This window comes from Capricornis sumatraensis, chromosome 2, assembly GCF_032405125.1.
Source record: "Capricornis sumatraensis isolate serow.1 chromosome 2, serow.2, whole genome shotgun sequence".
Taxonomy (NCBI): Eukaryota; Metazoa; Chordata; class Mammalia; order Artiodactyla; family Bovidae; genus Capricornis; species Capricornis sumatraensis.
The window spans coordinates 149,322,250-149,346,419 of record NC_091070.1 but is presented as its reverse complement, the minus strand read 5'-3'; the positions used below and the strand labels follow the sequence as shown (position 1 = coordinate 149,346,419).

At 36.6% G+C, this 24,170-nt stretch overlaps 1 protein-coding gene across 1 annotated transcript in view; it reads left to right on the top strand.

The window, feature by feature from the left end:
* Window positions 1–18,441, top strand: part of TLCD4 (TLC domain containing 4) — a 63,610-nt gene extending 45,169 nt beyond the window's left edge. Inside the window, exons 6-7 of the mRNA XM_068965980.1 lie at window positions 4,717–4,790; window positions 17,926–18,441. Of these exons, the coding sequence (XP_068822081.1) occupies window positions 4,717–4,790; window positions 17,926–18,244 (393 nt within the window). The 3' untranslated portion in view covers window positions 18,245–18,441. The remainder of the gene's footprint in view (window positions 1–4,716; window positions 4,791–17,925) is intronic.
* Window positions 18,442–24,170: the final 5,729 nt, after the last annotated feature.

Sequence of the window (24,170 nt, the reverse complement as noted above, 5' to 3'; positions counted from 1 at the left end):
AATACAATTTCTTGTTTTTCTGACCTTTTCTTAATTTAACTATTCCGACCACTTCTTTTGGAAAAACTCACTTAAACTTGAAACAAATCACTCAAACTAAAAATAAGCCCACAAACTATCCAGGAACCTGGAATATGAGTGACATTTTTTTCTCCTTTTCTCTTTAAAGTGCTTTGCTTTTTTTCCTGCTGATGACTTAAGAGAGGCAAGATGCTTGTTCTTTATTCATTCCCACATCTCCTAGCTGGGAATGTGATTCCTATTATATATTAAAATGAAAATATTCACCTGCCATTTGGAATTCATTATAATAAAATAACGTTAGGAGTGGCCTGCCTATGTCTGTCCTGGTTTTACCATTTTACCATCAAAAATCCTACATCCCATGAAACCCCTCCCTGTGATGCAAAAAAATCATGGCAGCCACGATTTGCAGTTCTCCATAATGGATCATCTGTTGTCATATCACTCTGAATGATGCAGCTTAAGTGTGTTGTAGTCATGAACAATAGCAGTCATCCTTGACTTTGCCCATTGGATTAATGCTGTATTTTTATTGAAACAGTGCTAGCTTAGTTTATTAGCACTGTACATATTGTGACCATTTTTTCTAAGAGAAGATAATGAAAATGACAACAGTTATGATACCACCAAACTGCCACAAACATGACCAAGAAAGAAGGTTATAGTAGTTTTTATATATAGTATATATTATTGTGTATAGTGATATGTTATCATAGATGGATAGAAAAACAATTAGGAAGTTGGGTAACCAAAGCAGAACATACTGCACAATATGCATAAAAGAAGTTTGAATTGAATTGTGTCCTCTGCCCCACCTCAAATGTATATGTTGAAATCCTAAGCCCTAGTACTTCAGAATATGACCTAATTTGGAAATAGGGTCATTACAGAAATAATTAGTCAAGTGAAAATCAGGTCATACTTGAGTAGTATTGGTCCTTAATCCAATATGATTGGTGTCCTCATGAAAAGGGGATTTGGTCACCGACATGCACACAAGGAAAACGTCATGTGAAGATTGGAGCTGAGCTGCCAGAAACCAAGGAACGGTTAGAATTTAGGAGAAAGGTCTAAAATAACTTCTTCCCTAAAACATTCAGAAGGAATATGGCCCTGTTGATCCTTGGTCTCGGACTTCTAGCCTCTAGAACTGTAAGGTAATACATTTTTGTTGTTTAAGGCATTCAGTTTGCAGTACTTAGTTATGGTAGCCCTAGCCACCAACACAGGCCTGGTGGAGAAGGGGATGTAAAAGTACCTGAAGAGACCACATCTCACAGGTCTGGAATAATACAGGCAGATACATCTTAATCTGTGCTTTTCTCATCTTGCAAAAAGACACCAATGCTCAAATGTAAACAGCAGGCATTGACTTAGCTTGGATATTCCACATGAATGTACACATCTTATCCCCTTGATTTCTCTGTGAAACTGAGTAAAGCTGGATTTCCTGATTCAGAAGGTGCAACTAAAATATTCTGTAGGTGAAAGAAGGGGGAAATTTTGGTAACAGATGTGATGGCTTCTTACATAGAGCTGATTCTGTCAGATCTTACCGGTCATTCTTTCTGCAGTATATCAGATGATTTATTAAACCACAGCAACAAAAAGATGTTCCCCTCCATCTTTGGTATTTTGATTTGAAAAATGGATTTTCAAACCGAATTTTTGATTTCTGTGAAGATTATAAAGAAACCACATAAAACATGAAAATTGTTGATATATAAAAATAAGTTAGATTTTGCTCATCTATCTACATTTTATAGCAGACAGTACTATTGTCAACTTTGGCAAATCTCATTCAGTCTATAAACTTCTTACCAAGGAAAGTGAAAAGATATTACCTGCTAGATGTCTTCTACATCTTGTATACAATCCTGTTAAAAAGGAACGTGATTTGCTTACCTGTGACACTGAAGCTTTCATAATGAAAGTTCTTGCTCACCTTTCATTTACTCAAAACCTGAAGAAACACTTAATGAGATATTTGACTTTATGGAGATGGAAGGAGATAACCTTTGTGGACAAGAGCCTACAAGTAGCTATGACTGCTGCCAGCAAATGTTGGCCTGCTCTGTAAGCATATGTTCAGAGTGTGAGGCAAGAGGAATGTCCTTTAGTTTGGAAATAGATTGAGGATGAGAATGCAGAAAAATGTTGCAGTGAAACAGATATTAATGTACTGGTTCTCCAAAATGGTGATAGTTGAAGAGGCCATAAGGAGCTAGAAAACAGTGAACTATCAGTACCTGCATTGTTTGATGTTATGTGCAGATTGTGAAATTGCATACCATGAAATGAGAAAACTCATACAGTGAAATACTGGCTCAGGTTTTTGGAAATAAGACTGCCTCAGAACTCAAAAATGTTACCAGAGAAGAGTAGCTACATTAAACAGAACTTTTTTTATACTAAAACTGTAACTTACTGGAATTCATTGAGTATGCTCTAGGATATCTTAAAATGATACGTATTTTAAGCATTTTAGAAATAGATGGCATATATGATGAATTTATACATACAAATGATCTTGCAAACTGCTGGTCTACCAGAACAAGCCTGTAGCTACAAAGTGAATGAATATTGTTAGAGAGCTGGAAACTTAATTCTTATAACTCCAAAAGCCTGCTATTGCTAATAAGTAAAACTTTATGTATTTTATGCTTAAACAACTTTATTGAGAAAATATTTAGCTTAAGATCATCATATTTGACTGATACCAGTAATGTGGACCTCTAAGAGCACAGTTACAAGTCAAAGTAAATTTTATATTTAACTGTAGTTGTTTTAATCCTGCAAAAAATAAGGATATCCTAAAAGCTGCAGACATTTCAGAAAGGTACTATTGGAAAAGGAGATAAAGAGTGAAAATATGTCACAGATGAAAAGATATGATAATTTTTTTTATTAACTATGGGTAACAACTGTTTAGTTCTATTGTATTTGTGTTCTTCTTTTAAAAAGTCTTACATTTATGCTTCTGAAAACATAATATAACCTACTAAATTTCAACATCAAAGAGAAATAAAAGATCAGGAACATTATAAAAATATTATGTTTTTCCACAATTTGATTTGTTTGATTAGTCCCACTATTAATTGCTAGTTACTGATATTAACTAGTTCTATTATTTAAATAAAAGCATTTACTGTAACAGAAAAGTAAATAGTACAGAATAATATAGAATCTCAAATTCACACATATTTCTGTGTTAAAGTAACAACACACGTGGACAGTTATTTCCCATGTATTGTCATGTGTTTTTGAACTGCTACTGCTGTGTCCAGTCGCCTCTAAAATGTTGATCATCATCCCCATCACCCTCCACGTGCACAGAGCTCATCTTGGCCATTGTCTTCATCTCTCTGCTGTCCTCTCTTCTTCCTCATAACCCATTTCAGTTTCACTAAGGACAGCGAGTTTGAGATGATGAAAAGTTTTAGTTTTAGATATATCTTGGAAAAACTAATTCTTGCAATCCAGCTCTCAATTTTTAACCCCTAAAATAACTTACATAGAGAAGAACTGAGACTCTTCAAATAAAAAGTCCATTCATTATCATTTTCTAATATATTGCTTTATATTGTTCCCATTTGGAAGACAGTGTGCTATAAACAGTGGGGAAAATGTTTCTGAAGTTGTATATCTCATGTTTTGAGGGCATGCATGCTAAATCGTTTCAGTCGTGTCTGACTCTTTTGCAAGCCTATGGACTCCAGCCTACCATGTTTCTCTGTCCATGGGATTCTCCAGGCAAGAATAATGGAGTGGGTTGCCATGCCCTCCTCCAGGGAATCTTCCCAACTTTGAAATAAACCCATGTCCCTTATGTCTCCTGCATTGACAGGCAGGTTCTTTACCACTAGTGCCATCTGGGAATGTTTTTGAGGGCAGGTGGAACTATTTCTTTTGCTGTATAATCATAATTCTGATTTAATTGGAAGTGCTATAATGATTCCATTAAAGTAACACTTTTAAAATTAAATAACATTTTTGGAATGTATACTTTTGGTTTTATTTCTAATGCTTATTAACACTATTATACTTTTATTGTTATTAAATTAGTGGAATGTACTAACGTTATGTTTCTAAATTCAGAAAGGTCCCCAAAGTATGTGTTTTAGCTATAGGATCTTCTGATTGATAAATATATTTTTCAGGTCAAATATGACAGATAAGGTCTAACATGTGTTGTTATATTTGGCAAGTGTATGTCTGCTCATAGGCTTATATTGTTATTTAGGAAGTGAAGCACACTCTGGAGATTTTTAAGGTGTGTCTAATGGATCTAAAACTACATTCCTATTAGATATTTAATTGCTATAAAATTACTCAACTTTTGAAATTCACACTACCATAATCATTATTTCTATGGTAATTTGAGACTGTTGTTACTCATGGCTATTTGCAGAATTCATTAGTTCAGCATGAGACTACTGCTTGAAATCTGTCTTTCTGAGTGAACATTATGTACATAAATGAACATAAGTGTGCAATATGTTGTCTTTTAAAAATACTGTATAATTCTAATGACATTTCTAAGTTTTCATAAAGAAGATCACTTTAGCAGACTTGGTTTGTATTTATATTGATCATTGTTTTATGCCAAGAAGCTGTTGAATGTTTCTTCAATGATTGGAGATTTTGATAAGAATGTTAACCCTGACATGATGTTTTATATTTATCACCCAGAAGGACGGTGTGCTGGTGTACATTGGGAATTTCCGCCTGCTTGCAGAACTTTCCAGCCCTTTTGTGAATCAGCGGTAGGTTACTGGTATCATTAATTATTTTATACTTGGGTTGTCTAGTTTGGGGAAATATTTTCCTCAAGATCCTAGCTATAAAAATGAGAATATGTGATATGAATTCTCACCATTGTACAAATGAGGAAATTGAGCCTTGGAAAGGTGAAGGACACTTAGCCAAGATTGGTGGTGACCCTGGCTCTTGAACCCAACTCCTTTTGTGGTATAACAATACTTTGTTTTACTGGATTTATCTTAGGTCCAGTTAATATCCCTGACACCAACTTCCTCCTGTTCCCAAATTTTGATGCCAACATTATGTTGTCCCTCTTTTAAAAGAACCTTTTAATTTTCGATTTGCAGAAAAGTCACAAAAATTACACAAAAACTCCCACATACCCTTCACATAGTTTCCCCTTTTGTTAATATCTTACATTATCACAGAACATTTGTCAAAACTAAGCCAGCATTGACTCATTATTACTAAGTAAACTCCAGACTGTTGGATTCCCCGAGTTTTTCCATTACTGTCTTCCTTTTGTTCTCTGATTCAATCCAGGCTGCCACGTTGCATTTAGTTGTCAGTCTTCTTCCCTGATCTACCCTGGTCTGTAACAGATTCTTAGTCTTTCCTTGTTTTTCATGACCTTAACATTGTTAAAGGATACTCTCCAGTTATTTTGTAGAATCCTGCAGTCTAGATTTACCTGTTTTTCTCATGACTAGGCAAAGGTTATAGGTTTTTGGAAGGAATCCTATAGAAGTGAAGTGCCCTTCTTGTCAGTTAAAAGCTGGCTTAAAACTCAATATTTGAAAAACTCGGCATTAAAAAAATGAAGATTATGGCATCTGGTCCCATCACTTCATAGCAAATAGATGGGAAAACAATGGAAACAGTAACAGACTTTATTTTTTGGGACTCCAAAATCACTGCAGATGGTGACTGCAGCCATGAAATTAAAAGACGCTTACTCCTTGGAAGAAAAGCTATGACAAACCTTGACAGCATATTCAAAAGCAGAGACATTACTTTGCCAACAGAGGTCCATCTAGTCAAAGCTATGGTTTTTCCAGTAGTCACGTGCCGATGTGACAGTTGGACTATAAAGAAAGCTGCATGCTGAAGAATTTATGCTTTTAAACTGTGATGTTGGAGAAGACTCTTGAGAGTCCCTTGGACTGCAAGGAGATCCAACTAGTCCATCCTAAAGGAGATCAGTCCTGAATACTCATTGGAAGGACTGATGCTGAAGCTGAAATGCCAATACTTTAGTGTTTGATGTGAAGAACTGACTCATTTGAAAAGACCTGATGCTGGGAAAGATTGAGTGCAGGAGGAGAAGGGGACGACAGGGGATGAGATGGTTGGATGACATCACCGACTCGATGGATGTGAGTTTGAGCAAGCTCCAAGAGTTGGTGATGGACAGGGAAGCCTGGAGTGCTGCAGTCCATGGGGCCACAAGGAGTCAGACACGACTGAGCGACTGAACTGAACTGCCCTTGTCACATATCAGGAGCTGTGTGATATCCCTGTGACATCACTGGAGGTGTGAACGTCCACTGTGTGGTTGAGGTGGTGTTTGACAAGTTTCTCTGCTGTGAAGTTTTTCCTTTTCCTTATTCTCTTCTTTGAAAGCAAGGCATGAAGTATGTAACCCATTCTGGGGAGAAATTAAGCTCCACCTCCTGGAGGGAGGTAGTTGTCTCCCTACCTCTCATTTTGACAATGGCTTTATTATTATCATTTCTTACCATTATCGTGTCATTTAACAGGGTCTGCTGTAATTTTTTCTGTGTAATGTTTAGCTGTTCCTTTCATTCCATACCCATGGTCCTAGTTTAGGGCCTTTAGGATCTGGTGGGGATTGATAGCATTTTAACTGACTTCCTGATTCTCCATTCACCCCCTCTCCAGTCCTTTCCTCATAGTGCCTCCAAGTCCTCTTTCTTTTGTCCCACTTTCAGTGCCTTACTTTCTTACTAAACACTGTGTCTGCTTTAGAATCTTCCCTGAATTTTTGAAGCTCTCTGTGATGTGCTTCATGTCTCCAGCCTAATTTCTTACCACTCATTAGAGTTAGTTTTATACCTTTAAACTGTCTCATGCTCCTGTGGATTTTTCTCACTTTTCCTCCTTTATTCATATCCTCCATTTTCCCTCCATCTTTGAAAAATTTGCCTGTCTTTCAAGTTTTAGGTCAAAGTCCCAAACCCAGGGAACACTCCCACGATTACACGTAGCTTTTTGTATCTTAGTGCAGAGATAACTCAGAGAATTGGGAGTCAAAGCAGACTCGTGCATTAGGGAGCTTACCTGGTATCAAGCCTTACTAATAATCCCAAGGATACAAGTAATCATGAGACACTGGCAAAGCATGATGATGTTCAGGACCATCAGCAAGGCTCCCTAAGTTTCTTTTTGCATTGGGCATGTTCTGGAATGAGGTTACCTATGAGGTCTCTAGGTGATACGTATGGTTCATATTGCTGACATAAAGTAGCTATCTTGGTTATGAAATATCTCCATTTAATATTCAAATAGTTACATAGATTAAGTAACCTTCCCCAGGGAGGTCAGACCCCATACATCTGTACACTCTAGGTTCATTTATTATAAGCAACCCGAGACTACGTGTATCCTAAAAGCATTCCGAGGATGAAGACTCTTCTGCTGCAAATACCATCATTGTGCTTACCAAGCAGTTAGCCTCATCACTTGTTTTTCTTGCCAAAGGTCGGAACCATGGTCCTTCCATACCCAAACAGGAGAAATTAGATTACGTATCTGCTGCTTAAACTTTTCTTTCCCAGGTACTATCTTATTTTGCTGGTCAGTGTTTCGTACGTTTTAATTTTTATTTCTTCAAGAAGACACTAAGTTCTTTAGCCTTGGCCATCTGAAATTTTTAAAGTAAGAGTTCTTCTGCAATTTTTAAAGACTCTGATGACGTGAAAGTATAGAGAGCAAAGAACATGTTCTTTGAAGGCAGAAGACCTGGATTCAAATCCAGGCGGCCCTGCTTCCCACTGTATGTGAGTGGAAAATTATCTCATCTTTCTGGGCCTCTATTTTTGTTTTGTTTTTTTTACCTATAAAACAGGAATAATGATCCCTATAGGTCTCACAGTTTATTGTGAAGGTTCTTTGTGGTTATATGTTTGGTTGTATGTTTATTTACTGACCTAGTGCTTTTCATTTGCTACGTATGCAATAAGTGCTAACTGTAGTGTATATTCAGTATGCTGAAATCTAGTCGACACTGGAAGTGCATAGTTTGTGCTTGCCTTCTCTACTTGGTTGTATCTTTAACGCATTAAAACTAGGCTTCCTCTTCTGTCATTTTGCTAGAATGATTTCCTTAGAGGTACGATGACTTGCACGTGCAAAATCCAGTGAACAGTGGTTGGTGCCTATCTCATTGCACCTCTCTGTGGACTTGATACTGTGGGCCGTCTCCTTCTAATGCCGCAGCTCCCCTTCTCTTTCATGACACCGCACTGGTTCTTGTAGTGCTCTGACCGTCCTGTCTCAGTCTTTTCTGTAATAGACAGTTCCTTAAATGCTGCCGTTCCCCAGGGCTCTCCTCTGGGCCCACTGACCTTCTCGGTGCTTTCCCCTAGTGAATTGTGCTTTCAAGGTTTCAGCTATTACCCATTTGCTCAATGTGGTGTAATGAACTATGCCAGAATTTTAGAGTCATAGCAAGTCAAGTTGCAATTTAACCTTGCCACTTACTTGCTCTGACCCTGGCTAAGTTATGTAACATTCCTGTACTACAGTTGCTTTATCTATTAAAAAAGCATTTTTAATATTACTTACTTCTTTGCATTGTAGTCAAGTGTTTTCTTCTCCCAGGTGGTACATCAGAATCCACACGTCTGAAATAAAATGCAACACATTTCCCTCTGTGTTCTCTTACATGCTCCTGTTCAGCTTGTGACCCGGCCATTCCCTCCGTTATCTCTGCTCAGCATGTGGGAATCATCTTTGACTGTTTCTCCCTCACCTGTATTTGGTACATCCCAGGTCCTGCCACATCACCTCCTAAACAGTTCTTGCCTTGGCCGCCTCCTCTCCATCTCTGCTGTCAGTGCCCTAGCTCATCATCTCTTGTCTGGGCCCCTGAACTAGCTGTTATACCTGTACTGTCCAGTAGAGTAGCCACAAGCCACACATGTGACTATTTATATTTAATTAAAATGAAATTAAGTTAAAAATTCAGTTCTTCAGCATGACTTGTGACATTTCCAGTGCTTCATAGCCCTGTGTGTCTACAGAACTGAGTAGAACATCTGTGGAGCATTTCATTACTGCCGAAAGTTCCTTTGAACAGTGATATTTTAGACTGGAGTCGGCAAACTAAGACTTGAAGGCCAAACCTGCTGCCTGTTTCTACAAATAAAGCTTTACTGGGGCACAGCCTTGTGTGTTTGTTTCCTATGGCTGCTTTCCCATGACAGCGGCCAAGTTGATTAGTTGTAACAGATATGGTATGGCTTCCAGAGCCCCTTGCTTTGTGTTCACTCTCTGGCTTTTTAGGGAGGAAGTTTACTGATTTCTGCCCTAGGCAGTCTGCCTGTCTGTAGTCCTGTTCCCCTTTCCTTCTCTGCTGTATTATTACCTTCCAGTGATCTCCACACAAAAATGAGCATGTACCCCCTGGTTAGATCCTCTGAGTGATCCCTGCTGCTTCCAGGAAAAACTCTGGGCTCTGTAATGTGACATGGAAAGCTCTGCAGGTAGAGCTGTCTTCTTTCTTTATGCCATATTCCCCTCAAACTCTTCTCTCACCCCACTGTCCCTATGCTGGAAAGGTCTCCTGCATCCTTGCTCATTCTTCACAAGTCAGCCCAAGAGTTGTTGTACTGAGCACAACAAGAAATCCCATGTCTTCCAGGCTGGGTTGTATGTCCCTCACCTGTGTGGCACAATAGCAACACACAGTTATAGCATTATGATTAATAAATTATTATAAAGTAAACTTTTCTTTTTTCCTGTTCTTTACGTATCTCTGTGTTTTGTTAGGTCAACAGCCAAACTTTGTTGAATTTTGCATCATCCAGTGTCCACCTATTGTCTGGTACTTAGTAGCCATTTAATTGCTTTTTGAATTAATGGTTCCCAAGAGGTGATCAGTTTAGCTTTAGCAATGTCTGTATCTTGAAGGTGATTCGGATTTGAGATTTTAAAGCAGGAGGAACTTATCTTTGACACTTAAAGGAACTTTAATGTGTTTTTGTTTGAAACTCTTTTTGAGAAATTATAATATTAGAGATAATATAACCTATTCTTTAATTTTATAGTAAAAAGCTATGCTCTACCTTTATTTAAAATCTTTGAGTCTTGAAGAAATTAAGAACTGAGAAATGGGATTGGAATATGAGCAAGAAATGGTATAATGAAGCAGCAAGGAGATTATAATGAAATTTTCCATAGTTTGTTTTCTTTGGTTTGTGATATTTTTGTTCTCTTCATTCCTCCTGAACTCACAGTGTCTCCGGGACCCTGTAGGTTTCCCAAAGCTCACACTTGTGACTCTCAACTCCTAAAATTCACCAAACCAATACCTTGTTGGTGGATAGATTCTTGGTTCCCATCTTCTTTTTGCCTTTTTTTCTCTATCTGAAAGTAGCTCTGGCTCATCTTTCCAAATGTGAATTACACCCGCTAATACCTTGTTTTCACACTGAGCGTGCTTAGTACCACACAGTGCACAATTCATTCCTAGGAAACATGAGGAGTCCACATGCATTTAGAACAGAGGGAGGATGAAGTGCTGAATGAGCAAAGATAGATTTTTCTATATGGAACTGGGGAGGGTTACAAACACATACAATCTACCATCTTTTCTCCTATACCCATCTGAGTAATAACTGTGGATGGTGGGGAAAGACAGTGTGTTCCCACTCTCCTTCCTTCCCACAGGCATGTCTTCTTGCTTCCTCCTGTTCCTCTCCCTCTCAACATCAAAACATATATTCAAAAATTGTTAGCCTATACATGTTGGAATGAAGGAGTGTTCTACTTAGGTAAAAAGTGGTACATTCCAAAAACATAAGGGGTTCTTCTGACATGAGGAAGAGAAAAACCATTATATAAATATTATTTTACCCTAAAAATTAATACATGAGTTCTTTCCTTTGAAAGAGACTGGCTTAAAGATCAGGCACCAGTCACATGGAGAAACTGGCTGAAGGCAAATGCGACGATCGTACAGTAAAGCCAAAGCACATGCTCTTAAAGTCCAGATTTGTAGATAATCACCTTTCCAAACAACCAAAAATTTGGAAAATGTGTAACGTGCTGGAGAACAGGAAACAGTCTAGGCTAAGTACAATCTAGGAGTTATGAGATCAAAGATAAAAGGCTAGAAATAAAGGGTTACAGGAGACCAGTTGGGTTATTGCATTCATCTAGGTAAGAGACACCAATGACCAAAAATTATAATGGCAACAGGTATAATGGAATAAGTTGGGAAAGGATTAGGAAGAATCTTGGGAGATAAGATGAATAGGGCTTGGTTCCAGACTAGGAACAGTCTAGGGTGACTCCAGGTTTCTGACTTGGCTAAGTTGATGATGATCCCATTGATTAATATTGGGAGATTTCTGTGACGGTGGTCATGGAGGATAGGGAGATTAGGCAAAGAGTAGGGTATCGGTTTTAGGCATGTTGGGATTGAGGCATATTTGAGAATGTGTGACTTGTCAGGTAAGGATGCTCAGCAATAATTCAGAAATGTGGAACTACAAGTAGAATATAAGGGAGAACTTGAAACCAGAGATTTGTGTCAGGGTGTTTGAGCCTTTGAGGAGGAAAATGTTTTCCTCTACTAGTTTTGGTTCTTTGATGGATCTAATAATCAAATTGACATAAGGCAGATTAACAGGAGAAAAAACAGGTTTAATTACATATATGTGGGAGTCCCACAGGACAGTGAGATTCAAGTTCAAACTGGGCAATAGAGGCTTAGAAAGCTGTCTTGAACTAAGGAATGGTGTAGGCATCTGTGGAGGAGTATATTCACAAGATGATACGAAGAGCAGATATCTGGTAATTAGATGTTTGTCCTGCCATACAGATGGGTCATTCAGATGAAAAGCTATGTCTTGGTGACAGCTCTCTGTGTGGCTGGGTCTCCTGTCTGAATTCTCTCAGATAGTTCCGGGAGAGCTAGGAGTTTCTCTTGAATCTGCTGGGTCTTAATTTCTTTCAGGTCTGTTTTGCCTGGAGAATTCCATGGACACAGAAGCCTGGTGGGCTACAGTCACAGGGCGGCAGAGAGTCGGACATGACTGAAGCCACTTAACACACACGCACACACAAAATATTTGGCATGCCGTAGTGGTGGCACATTTTGGGAAACTTGTTCTGAACCTCTTTCGGCCCCTGGGAGTAGATTAAATGGCCTTGGTACAGCATATGGAAGAAGTGTACTTGGGAAGCACAAAAATTTAAGGGAAAGACAGAGGAAATAGAAACTGAAAAACTGTAGCTTTGGAATCAAGAGGAAATAGTATCATGGAAACCAGGAGAGGAGAAAGGAAATGTGATGATCGACAGTGTCGTGCTGCAGAAAGGTCACCTGGGATGAAGGCTGAGATGAATCCACTGTCTTGTTATGGAGCTGCCGCTGGTGACCCCCGCATTCTTTTGTAGGGGAATGCAGTCATATGTACTGGGTTGTGAAGTTATAGCAAGAATGTCTGTGAATACACTGTTGATGTCTCTCTTTAAGGGAAGACAAGCAGAGTAGGAGAGATTTTTGGATTAGGAAGAATTGGACATGTTGGTAAGAAAGAAGGAATCATCCTACAGATGGAGAGCTGGATGGAGCAAGAGAAAGGGGATAATTGATCGCCTAAGGTTGCAGAGCGTAGGTACAGAGCAGTTGGCCTTGGAGAGGGCAAGAGAAACCACTTCTGAATGTAGAGGAAGATGTACCTGAAAAGATCTGAGGTCTTGAGGTCAGAGTTTGAGGAATCCATGGTTGATGACTAATATCTTATTAGTAGAGGAGGCCGGTTCCTCTGGAATTGAGAGGTAAAGTTAAATGAGGAAGGAAAGTGACTTCATTGGTGAGACAGACGTTTGGAGGCAATTCTATGGAGAATATTGAGTTAAGTAAAAGGAACATGAAGCAAATCTGAGGATACACTGGGCAGTTCAGATCTCTCTATATTTGTGCTATTTATCTAATGTCAGTACTGGTGAGTAATAATAGCTATTGATTGAGTTCTTCAGTTTGAGGGAGTTCTTACTACGTATCATAACAACTTCATTGTATAAGGGGAGTGCTATCATTATCCACCATGATCTTTGTAGATCAAACTGAGACAGAGAGGTCAGTAACGGGTAAGGCCTCACAGCAGCCGAGTGGAAGAAGGGGATTTGAGCCCAGCCTCTGACTGCAGAGTGTAGTGCCTGCCTTCCCTCTGTTTTCTGCCTAAGGAAAGCTGGCTTGATGAGAAGTTGACGCTAGGCAGGTGAGTATGATGGATGAAGTGGCAAGAGCGCTGAGGGTGCCAGTGTGTGTCCTGAAGGTAACTGAGGTAGGGAGGAAAAGAAGTGACTCAGAGGCGGATAGTGACAGGTTTGGGAGTGGAAGTCAATGAAGAGATTTAGATGGAATTGGATAAAATGAAATATCAGGTATTACGAATATGCTTAGAAGGGAATGGGTTAGGACTTCCCTGGTGATCCAGTGGTTAAGACTCTGCATTCCCAATGCACGGGGCCCGGGTTCAATCCCTGGTCAGAAAACTAGATCCCGCTTGCTGCAGCTAAGAGCCTGCATGCCTCAAAGAAGATCAGAGGTCCCACCTGTTGCAACTAAGACCTTGTACAGTCAAATAAATAAATATTAAAAAAATACTTTAAAAGGGAAGGGGATGGGTTATTTAAGGTATAGCATTTTTCATTAAAATTGAGGCTATATAGTCACAAAAATGAATCACTGAGGATCAGATGGAGAAAATCTTTGGAGTAGAGAAGGCTGGAAGATAGGAGATCTAGATAGAGCAAAAAATCTTGACTTTACTGCTACAGTGACATTTTTCCTATTTGTGATACTATTTTATTAATTTGAGCATTGCTACCTAAATTGCTACCTTAACTTCCTTCTTTTTTCACCCAACATAGTTATAAATTGTAATATCTCTCTTATCCTACAAATTATTTGTTTCATATTTTAATTTCTTAGTCAAATATCTTAAGGTCTTTTTTTAACAGTTTAATTCTTAGTTTCTGAGGTTGAGCAGTTTCTAGTTTAGTCATGACTAATTCAGTCAAATTGAACATGAAGATACATGGATATATTTCACTCCATTTTATAATTCAACCTCTAAAATATAATGAAGCAACATTAGGCAATATAGTTTCTTTAAGGAGGAAAAAGTAGAATAGAGCAAATACTGAATTTTTCAAAAATATGCTTTTTACTTGAGAATAATTTTAGACTTTCAGAAAAGTTTCAATGATGGTTCAAAGGGTTCCAATATGCCCACACTCAGATTCTCGTAGTGTTAATATTTACATTCGTATGGTACACTTGTCATAATTAGTGAACAAATATTGGTGCATTATTATTAACTAATGGATTCTTGAGAGTCCCTTGGACTGCAAGGAGATCCAACCAGTCCATTCTAAAGGAGATCAGCCCTGGGTGTTCTTTAGAAGGAATGATGCTAAAGCTGAAACTCCAATACTTTGGCCACCTCATGTGAAGAGTTGACTCATTGGAAAAGACTCTGATGCTGGGAGGGATTGGGGGCAGGAGGAGAAGGGGACGACAGAGGATGAGATGGCTGGATGGCATCACTGACTCGATGGAAGTGAGTCTGAGTGAACTCTGGGAGTTGGTGATGGATAGGGAGGCCTGGTGTGCTGCGATTCATGGGGTCTCAAAGAGTCGGACACAACTGAGCGACTGAACTGAACTGAACTGATAGTAGTTCAGATTTCCTTAGTTTTTACCGAATGTCATTTTTGTGTCCCAGGATTCTATCTGAGATACTGTATTACATTTAGTTGTCACTTCTCTTTAGGCTCCTGGTTGTGACAGTTTCTCAGACATTCATTGTTTCTGATGACCTTGTCAGTTTTGAGAAGTCCTGGTCAGATATTTTGTAGACTATTTCTCAATTTGGATTTGTCTGATGTTTCTCTTGGGTGATTAGATTCAAGTTATGGGGTTTTCTGGAGGCTTCCCTGGTGGCTCACTGGTAAAGAACTCGTCTGCCAATGCAGGAGACACAGGTTCCATCCCTGGGTCAGGAAGATCCCCCAGAGAAGGAAATGGCAACCCACTCCAGTATTCTTGCCTGGGAAATCCCATGGACAGAGGAGCCTGGCAGGCTATATAGTCCATGGTGTCATAAGAGTTGGCCACGACTTTGCAACTAAACAACAGTGGGGTTTTTGGAGGAAGACCACAGAAGTAATGTGCCATTCTCATCCCATTATGTCAGGACTACATATATAAACATGGTTTATCACTGTTGATGTTTACCTTGTTCACCTGGCTGAGGTAGAATTTGTAAGATTTCTCAGTTTTTAAAGTTACTATTTATACCCCACTTGCCTTCTACACTGAACTCCCTGGAACAAAGTCATTACACATGGTCCCCTCTTGAACAGTGGAGAGTTATGCTTCTTAAACTCTTTGAAGATGCATCTACATATTTTGTTTGCAATCATTCTGTACAGAGTATTTATCTTTTCTTCCCTATCATTCACTCATTCATTCATTTATGTTACCATGACTTTGTGGATATTTACTTTTTACTTTGAGTTTAAAACCGATACTACCTATATTTATTTTGTTCAAATTGTTATAACTTTTGCCATTGGGAGCTCTTTCAGTTGGTTTCGTAGTCCCTTTGACATAACTTCATCATTTTGTTCTTTGAACACTTATTTAGTTTCTGATACTAAAAACAGTATTCTGAATTTTTATTGTATACTATATCCCAACCCTAGAATCTGCCTTTTCTTAAGGAGTCTTGTTTCCTTTTATTGGAGACTGGTATTAGAAACCAAAATGTGGGCCCTGGCTGTGCTCACTGCTCCTGGGGAATCATTGTTCCTATGTCCTTCCAGCTGACGACTTGGAAATATACTAACCTGTATATACACACATATCTATAGTTATTTCTCTCTCTGTATCCATCTAAATCTGTATTAAACTAAATGTAAGTTTATACTGAAGTTCCCAGCTCTAATCCAGGATCATACGGCTCAGTCTAGCCTTTTACACTCAATTGTCTGTAATCTCCACTCCAACAATGAGAAATCTGGTCCCTACGGCATCATCAGACAAATTTATTTGTTAAATCCCAATATACATGCATAATGGTTTCAAAATTGTTAACCTGTTCCCCCTTGAGATAATATTTTACTAGCTAGAGTACAGTGCCTGTGTATAGTTTTTTTAGTCTTACAGTCTATTTTCAGAGTTACCTGGGGTCCCCTGGGACATTTTATTTATTCATTAAAAAAAAAACTTGCATACATTCTTCATGCTGTTCTGTGAGTTTTGACAGATGCATATTGCCTTGTATCCACCACTACAGTATCATACAGAATTGTTTCACTACTCTAAAATATTGCCCATGCTTCTACCTACTCTCCTTCTCTCTCTGAACCTCTGGCAATCGCTTTTCTGTTTTGTCTTTATAGTTTTGCTTTTTTCCAGAAGGTCATATAAATGGAATCATACACTTTTCATACTGACTTTTTTGATTTAGCAATATGCATTTAAGATTCACCTATCGTGTTACGTGAATTGATAGTTTGTTCCTTTGTATCGCTAAATAGTATTTTATTGTATGTATGTACCACAGTTTGCTTATTCATTCACATACTATGTTGTGAATAATATTGTGAACCAACATATAACATTTGGTTTCTTCCAGTTTGGGGCAATTATGAATATAATTGGTATAAACACTTGCATGCAGGTTTTTGTGTGGATATATATTTTGAAATCAATTGAAAAAAATACCTAGAAGTGTGATAGTTAGATTGTGCATTATGAATATGATTAATATTTTAACTGCAATGCTATCTTACAAAGTGGCTTCCATTTTGCATTCCCACCAACAATGAATGAGTATTCCTATTGTTCCACATCCTTGCTGACAATGCATATTGTCAGATTTTTGGATTTTAGTCATTATAATATATGTGTAGTAGTATGTCATTGTTTTAATTTACATTTTTCTAAGGACAAATGATGTTTAACATCTTTTTATATACTTTTTTCCTTTTGTTTATCTTCTCTGATGATGTATTTAAGATCTTTTGCCCATATTTTAATTGAGTTGTTTCCTTGTTTCTAAGCTTTAAGAGTTCTATATATATTTTAGATACAAGTATTTTATCATATATGTATTTAGTAAACAATCGCCCAGTGTTTGGATGTCTCTTCATTTTCTTTTAATAGTGCCTTTCACAGAGCCCATTTCTAATTTTAGCAAAGTCCAGCTTACTGATATTTTTTTCTATGGATTGTGCTTTTGGTATTACATCTAAAATACTATCATCAAACCCAAGGTCATGCAGACTTTTTTCCCATTTTTTTTTCTAGAAGTTTTATAGTTTTGCATTTTACTCTTAAGTCTGTGGTCTATTTCAGGTTAATTTTTGTGTAAGTTGTGAGGTCTCTGCCTAGGTTTATTTTTCTGCACGTGGCTATCTAATTGTTCCAGCACTGTTTGTTAAAAAGACTGCTTTTTCTCCACTGAATTACTTTTACACCATTGTCAAAAGCAAGTTCAGTATATTTGTGTGGGTTTATTGATGGACTCTGTTTTGGTCCACGGTTCTATTTGTTCTTTTATCAATGCCATGCTGTCTTAATTATTGTAGCTTTATTGTAGTTCTTGAGAGTGAATCTGTCAACTTTGTTCTTTTTCAGTATTATGTTGACTATTCTAGGCCCTTCGACTTGCCATAGATTGGGTTGGCCAAAAAGTTTATTTGGGTTTTTCTATACCAGCTTAGGAAAAACCCTGAACAAACTTTTTGGCCAACCCAAAAAATCTTGGGCAGGGTGGGGGTGTTCTGAATTTTAAAAACTGTAAACTAGAAACCATTAATCCTCAAAGATGCAGAATAAATGAGATGTTTCTTTAATTTTTTTCCCAGGTGGTTCTTTGAGGCTCTGAAGTATCCTAAATTTTCCAAGGCTAATGTCATCAATGGAATACTTATGACGGTGGTATTCTTCATAGTGAGGATTGCCTCGATACCTCCTTTCTACAGCTACGTGTACTCTGTGTTTGGGACGGAAGCCTACATAAGGCTTGGATTTTTAATTCAGTTTTCCTGGATTGCTACTTGTGTGGTTTTGGATGTGATGAATGTCATGTGGATGATCAAAATTTCGAAGGGGTGCATCAAAATCATCTCTCTCTTAAGACAAGAGAAAGCCAGAAAGAGTCTTCAGAATGGAAAACTTGACTAAAAGTAGGCTATCGATAAGCATACTTCATTACAACCCACATTGTATCTTCTGACAGGATAAATTCTTGGCATGTTCTTGTGCTTCTTTATTAATTATACTTAGTATTCATACTTTCAGTGTCTTTTTATCTTAACCATTAGAAAAGAGAAACTAAAACAGTTTTTTTCCCTCAAGATTTATTTTCTAATTTTCTTCTGCATTATAAGCATGGATAAAATCTTAAAGATTAAAATAAAAATGTATAAATATTGATCGTGAATCTTTTTGGAAATCTGTTCACTGGCATTGGTACTTTTCTCTGTAAAAGATGACTATGCTAACTTGGTGCACTTGGTTTTATGTCACTGATTTTGCTGAAAGAATGGGAACTGCCTTTAAATCTGTAAACAGCTCTCCACATTCTGATGCACTGTGCTTATTTCTTACTATGGCTGTCAATTCCTGGAGTAGAGTTTGATTTCCAAATTATTGAAATGTTCTTTTTCTTAGACTATTAGATGTGATGTCTTTTTCATTTCAATTTGCTATCATCTACTAATAATGAAGTATTTTGCTTACTTTTGGAACCTGTAATTAGTTTTCATGGGAAATATTTCCTACAATTTTAGATTTTTCTGGCATCACTTTGTTATATCTGTTTTTAACATTTTATCAAATTATTGCTTTTTTTCTTAAATAGTAAAGCTTAAGACCAATCTAACAGAGCTCCTTAAGAGATGAATTCTTCCTTCTAAACATGCATGTTCTAGATGACTAGTTAGACTAATACGAGGAGTCATTAAGAAAAAGGCTTTAACACTGCTGTCTCTATCTGCTTCCCTTGCATTTTTTTTTCTTTGAAAACTATATTATTTCAATTTGCAAAACCTCCCATGAATTCTGAACCCAACCTCTTTTAGCACCACAGTCTTGTGCAATATATATTTATCATGCTCCTTAAGTAAGCCTCTTCTTGATGAGACCAAAACTGCAAAACTAAATAAATAAGTCAGTATTCATATTTTACTCACAATTTACACCCATGCTTGCTAGCATTTTGAATACTTTGAATTTCTGTCTTTCTTAAAAGACAGGCAAAAGATAGATAATTTAAGTATTCTGATTATCAATATTATTATTTTATGTGAGGATAAATGGTGACTTTTTTTTTCTGTTTGTGTATGCGGGTATATGTTTGCTTTTGTTTTGGTCCTTACAACCCAAATATAAAATAACATAGTTAGCTATTATTGTCTTTATTTTTCTCAAGTACTTGACTTTAATGATCATTCTTATCTAAGGAAAAAAATTAATCAGTGGAAAATACTTGAATTTAATTGAACCCAAACCAAAAGATCGAATCCATCCACTTTCTCAATTTGAATGAGAATGCGCTACTCATTCTCATTGTCCATGTTATGGTGACGAAGGAAGGCTAGCTGGATATTTCAGGACTTTTGATTTAATATGATTTGATTTGACTCAGCTGTCCATTGCAGATAGGACCCGATAAGTTATAGAACATTTAAAGAAGGTAATTGAAATCTCAGTCAGTAACTAAATGATAAATTGAAATTGATTGGCTTATACCAGTGCACTTATTTTTGAAAGGCTTAAAGTAATGTAAAATGTAAGTATTTGTTTTCCGATTTACTAATATTACATTGATTATTTGTTATTAAATTTAGTCCCTTTTACACATAAGCACTTAGACATGTATTGGTTGGTTAGAGGGAGTATGAAAGCATGTGGTTTTATCTTGTTCCTTTCTTGCTCTTTTAAAAGAAAAATGGCTTTCAAAAAGGAAAACACTTACATTAGAAAGCTATTTTGGAAATTCATTCCTTTAGAAAGAAACAAAATGTGAAATAAATAATTTTGACCATTCAGATATTTCTGTGGTTTCTGAACACATATTTTAAACCCATCATCAATGTGAAGAAAATATAATGCTATATAATATGAGTGAGTTTCCATATAGCAGTTTCAGTTTTTATAGTTGTTATTTCACGCTTAAAACTTTATTTTTACTTTCACTAACAGCACCTTTCAGTATAGCCCCCACTAAGTAAGTATAATTAAAATATCAGTGTGTTGAACTAAAGTTTGTTATTCCCTTAGTCAGCAATTCTTCTTTTATGCTGGCTGCATGACAGATAATTTAACATCCAGATTATATATCCGAAATAGATTCTACATACTTCCTCATACAATAGATATGAAATGGAAAAGACACTATAAGCTGCCATGCTACTTTAAGTCAGATCTTTACAGGAGCTATACTTTGCTGTTCTGTGATTTTATCCACCTGCCTAAGATACAAGTAGTTAAAGACAGAACATTTCGTTTATTAAATAATGAAATTTTAATTTATTAAATGACAAACTTTTGCTAGACATTTTACATATTAAATATTTTGACTACATGGATTAATTTAAATGATTCTGTTGATATTAGACGTTCTGATATTAAACAACTGTTAAAATATTTATAGAAAATGAAAGCAAATTGGTATAAATTTTTAAGCAACTCTATTTTTGTAGAAAAAAGTTAGTGACAACCTGTAACTATATAAATGTTCTCTGAACATGTACTCTAGAAAATAAAAAATTCATTCAAAATTTTGAAAATGAATGAAAATCAACTAAATATCATGCAAGATCATAAACTCTGCATTAGATATTTTATTTGGGAGAATTTGAAAACTTTGAGCTTGAGTTTATAGAGTCTGCATTATTGTGTTTAAAACCTTTTTAACGAGTATCATTTGCATTTATTTAAATCTCAGTATGAATCTGAATGCAGAGAAATGAACTCCTGCTTAAATTGTGTCTTGATATATCATAGTAAGTTGAAATGCAATATTTATTCCAACTGTTCAGTTTTGTTATTTTATAGAGTAGTCTTTGTTCAGAGAAATAATGTTTTTATCATTCCTAAGGGTGGCTCATATACTGTGGATGACCCAGTACTGTTGTAAAGGTCTAGTTTTAAAAACTGCCTAATTTATAGGTGTTTGAATCAAACTCTTTTCTAAATTTTAATGACCTATTTGACTCAAAGCAAAATTTTGCTGAAAGTATCAGTTTTTAAATTATATATTTTCTCTGAGGTGCACTAGTCATTTAAAGAGTGGTTCTTCCTTGTATTGTTGGGTACACCAACATTGTAATCATGTGTTTAGAAATGTTCTTTTCATGGAGATATATAGGGGGGAAAGTATGTTGTAATATTCATGTTTGTTCTGCTTCATTTTTAAGGAAAATAAACATGTTCCAAAAGACACTATTAAAATAAGTGTTTGAATAAATTTCAATTTCTAGGTTTCTCTTCACTCCAAATACGTAAATATACACATTTCAATTAGCTTTAAGTGGTTTAATCTGTTAAGTGAAATTTGAAAGTCCGTGTCATTGTTGACATCATCAATATACTTCATAGAAAATTATGTATTTATGTGTTTTGGATTCTATAAGAAGCAAACTGGTATAATTTTATCATAATGTGGCAGAGTGTATCTCAAAAGGTGCAAACCAGTATAGCCCGGAGACCCTCCCGTGATGAGAGGCCCCGAGCGCACACATACCTTCCTAGCCTTAACCACAGCTGGTTAATGACAGACACACTAAAGGTACTGAAAGCAAATTCTGACATAAAACGTGTGATATGAGTGAGGACAAGGAAAAGCCCGCAGGACCTAAGGTTGGAGGAGATAGTATGACTGCTTTGCCCTTAAAAGCCATGATGTTCCTCCCTCAATCCAAAAGTTTCCTCTCTGAATCTTTTGAGCCCTTCCATCTCATCAGTACCTCCCTCCTTTATGCCATCTTTCTATGTCAACTTTTGAGGCCTCCCGAGGTGGCGCCAGAAGTGAAGAACCTGCCTGCCAAGGCAGGAGATGTAGGAGACATGGGTTCCTTCGCTTGGTGGGGAAGATCCCCCAGAGGAGGGCATGGCAGTCCACTCCAGTATTCTTGCCTGGAGAATCCCATGGACAGAGAAGCCTGGAGGGTTTCACTGTATAGGGTCACAAAGAGTCAGACATTACAGAAGCAAATTAACATGTGTGCAAATGTGTAAGCTTCCCAGCCCCTTGTGGCAAATTTAGGTATTCATTAGTATGTTCTTTCATTGGGGAAAAAAAAAAGCATTGTGTAAGTTTCAGTAATGGACAGACAAGCCATAATTTATTAAGAGGCTACACGAAGCCATTTAACATTTAATAATACTTATTTATAACACCAAGCAAAGCTTATAATGTTATGGTTTTATTGAGAAACATCTTTAGGTGTCTTTTCCTTAAACTGGTTTAGCAATAAGAGCTTTATAACATGTTTCAGCTAGGGATTCATTGCAGGCATGTAAATTGTCTAAATGTTCTTCTTTAGACCCTCTGACAGGCGAGGGAGGAACTGAGGTGGTTCTGTGTTATGAGGATGTTAGGAGGAGGGTGTGCTGATATGTCGCAGCATTATTGAGTCTTGCTCTTTAATCAAGCAAATGTAGTCACAGTCCTGTTTCCTTCAAAAGTGAGCTTATTGCGAGTGAATTACTTAGGGTGTTTTCCAAAGTACAACACCCAAGGATTTGAGCCCTGTCTCTTTTTAGCCCAGACCTCAAACTTTGTAAGGTCATACCTTTCTTGGAAGATATTTTGGCAGTGAAACTAAAGATTAGTTTGTTTGCATAGGAAGTGTTTACACTGATTCCCTCCAAGGAGTAGACATTTTTAAAATCTTAAAAATACCTCTGGCTGAAAACTCGTTAATTGTCATCTGCATGTTTTTTCTTTTATATCTTTATGTAATTCTTGCTGTAATTAAGTATGCATTAAGGTATTTGCTACTTGTTGGTTAATGAAGCATAAAAAATTTAACTAAATAAAATGTGCTATGTATTTTTCTGTTTCTTGCTTGGTTTGCTTCTAGTATGATTATGTCTACTTTTTACTCAAGGACCTTTTGCACAGATAATACTCTCTTACTAACATGTAACTGGGATGAGTTATGAGAATATTTTGGTAATTATTTGATTTTATAATAATTTTAGACATAGATTTAATTTGAAGAAGTTACTTGAAAACTTCAGTAGATGTGACATCTATTGTGATATACAATTTTTCTCTGAGAATATATCACATTAATATTTAATTGTCAAAGATTTTAGAAGTCTTTCAAAATACATTTATTAACATTTTGAGAACACACCTTTTAATGTATTTCCATAAGGCTGAAGAACTTTTATTTACAGAATGTAAGACTTGGTAATTTACAAATCAATGTTACTCAGATTTATCAGCAATTAAAATAGCAATTTAGTATTCTTTTTTGTTTCTGGTTGTGCTTTAGAGGGGTTTCTGGACATCTTTGTGTATTTCCCTTAAAAATTTGAAATGTTTGTGTACTTAGTATGTGTGCCAGTTTAAAGTAAATATATACAAGTTATAAGCAATAATCTGCATGTTATACAGGTTGGCATTTCTTTGTCATGGCAATTTTATTATTTTAAGAATGTATAAAATCAATATGCTTATCAATATTTGTATATAAATCACCCCTCTCCCCCAATAAAAAAGTTGGGATTTTCTTGTAGTAGAACACTAATATAATGTGGTGCAAAGCTTTGTATTTTGTGAAAAAAAAAATAAAATAAAATCACAGTTATTTAGTGGAAAAGTTTGAATCTGCCAGGTGTACACTTGAACAATAATTAATGGATGATAAAGTGACTTTTTTTCACATGCTGTCATCTCTAAGATGCTTACAGAGCTTGTTCCTCCCCGTCTCTCCCAGCTCATCAGAAGATGCAGCAAACATTTCAGCCCTGCCTGCTAATGGAAAAGATGGTGCTATCTAATCAATAGGCTTTTTTAGATTAAGTAAAACTTTGACAGTTATTTTTTTCATCTCCTTTTATTTGTCCCTGAGGCCTCTCATGTGGTCTTTAG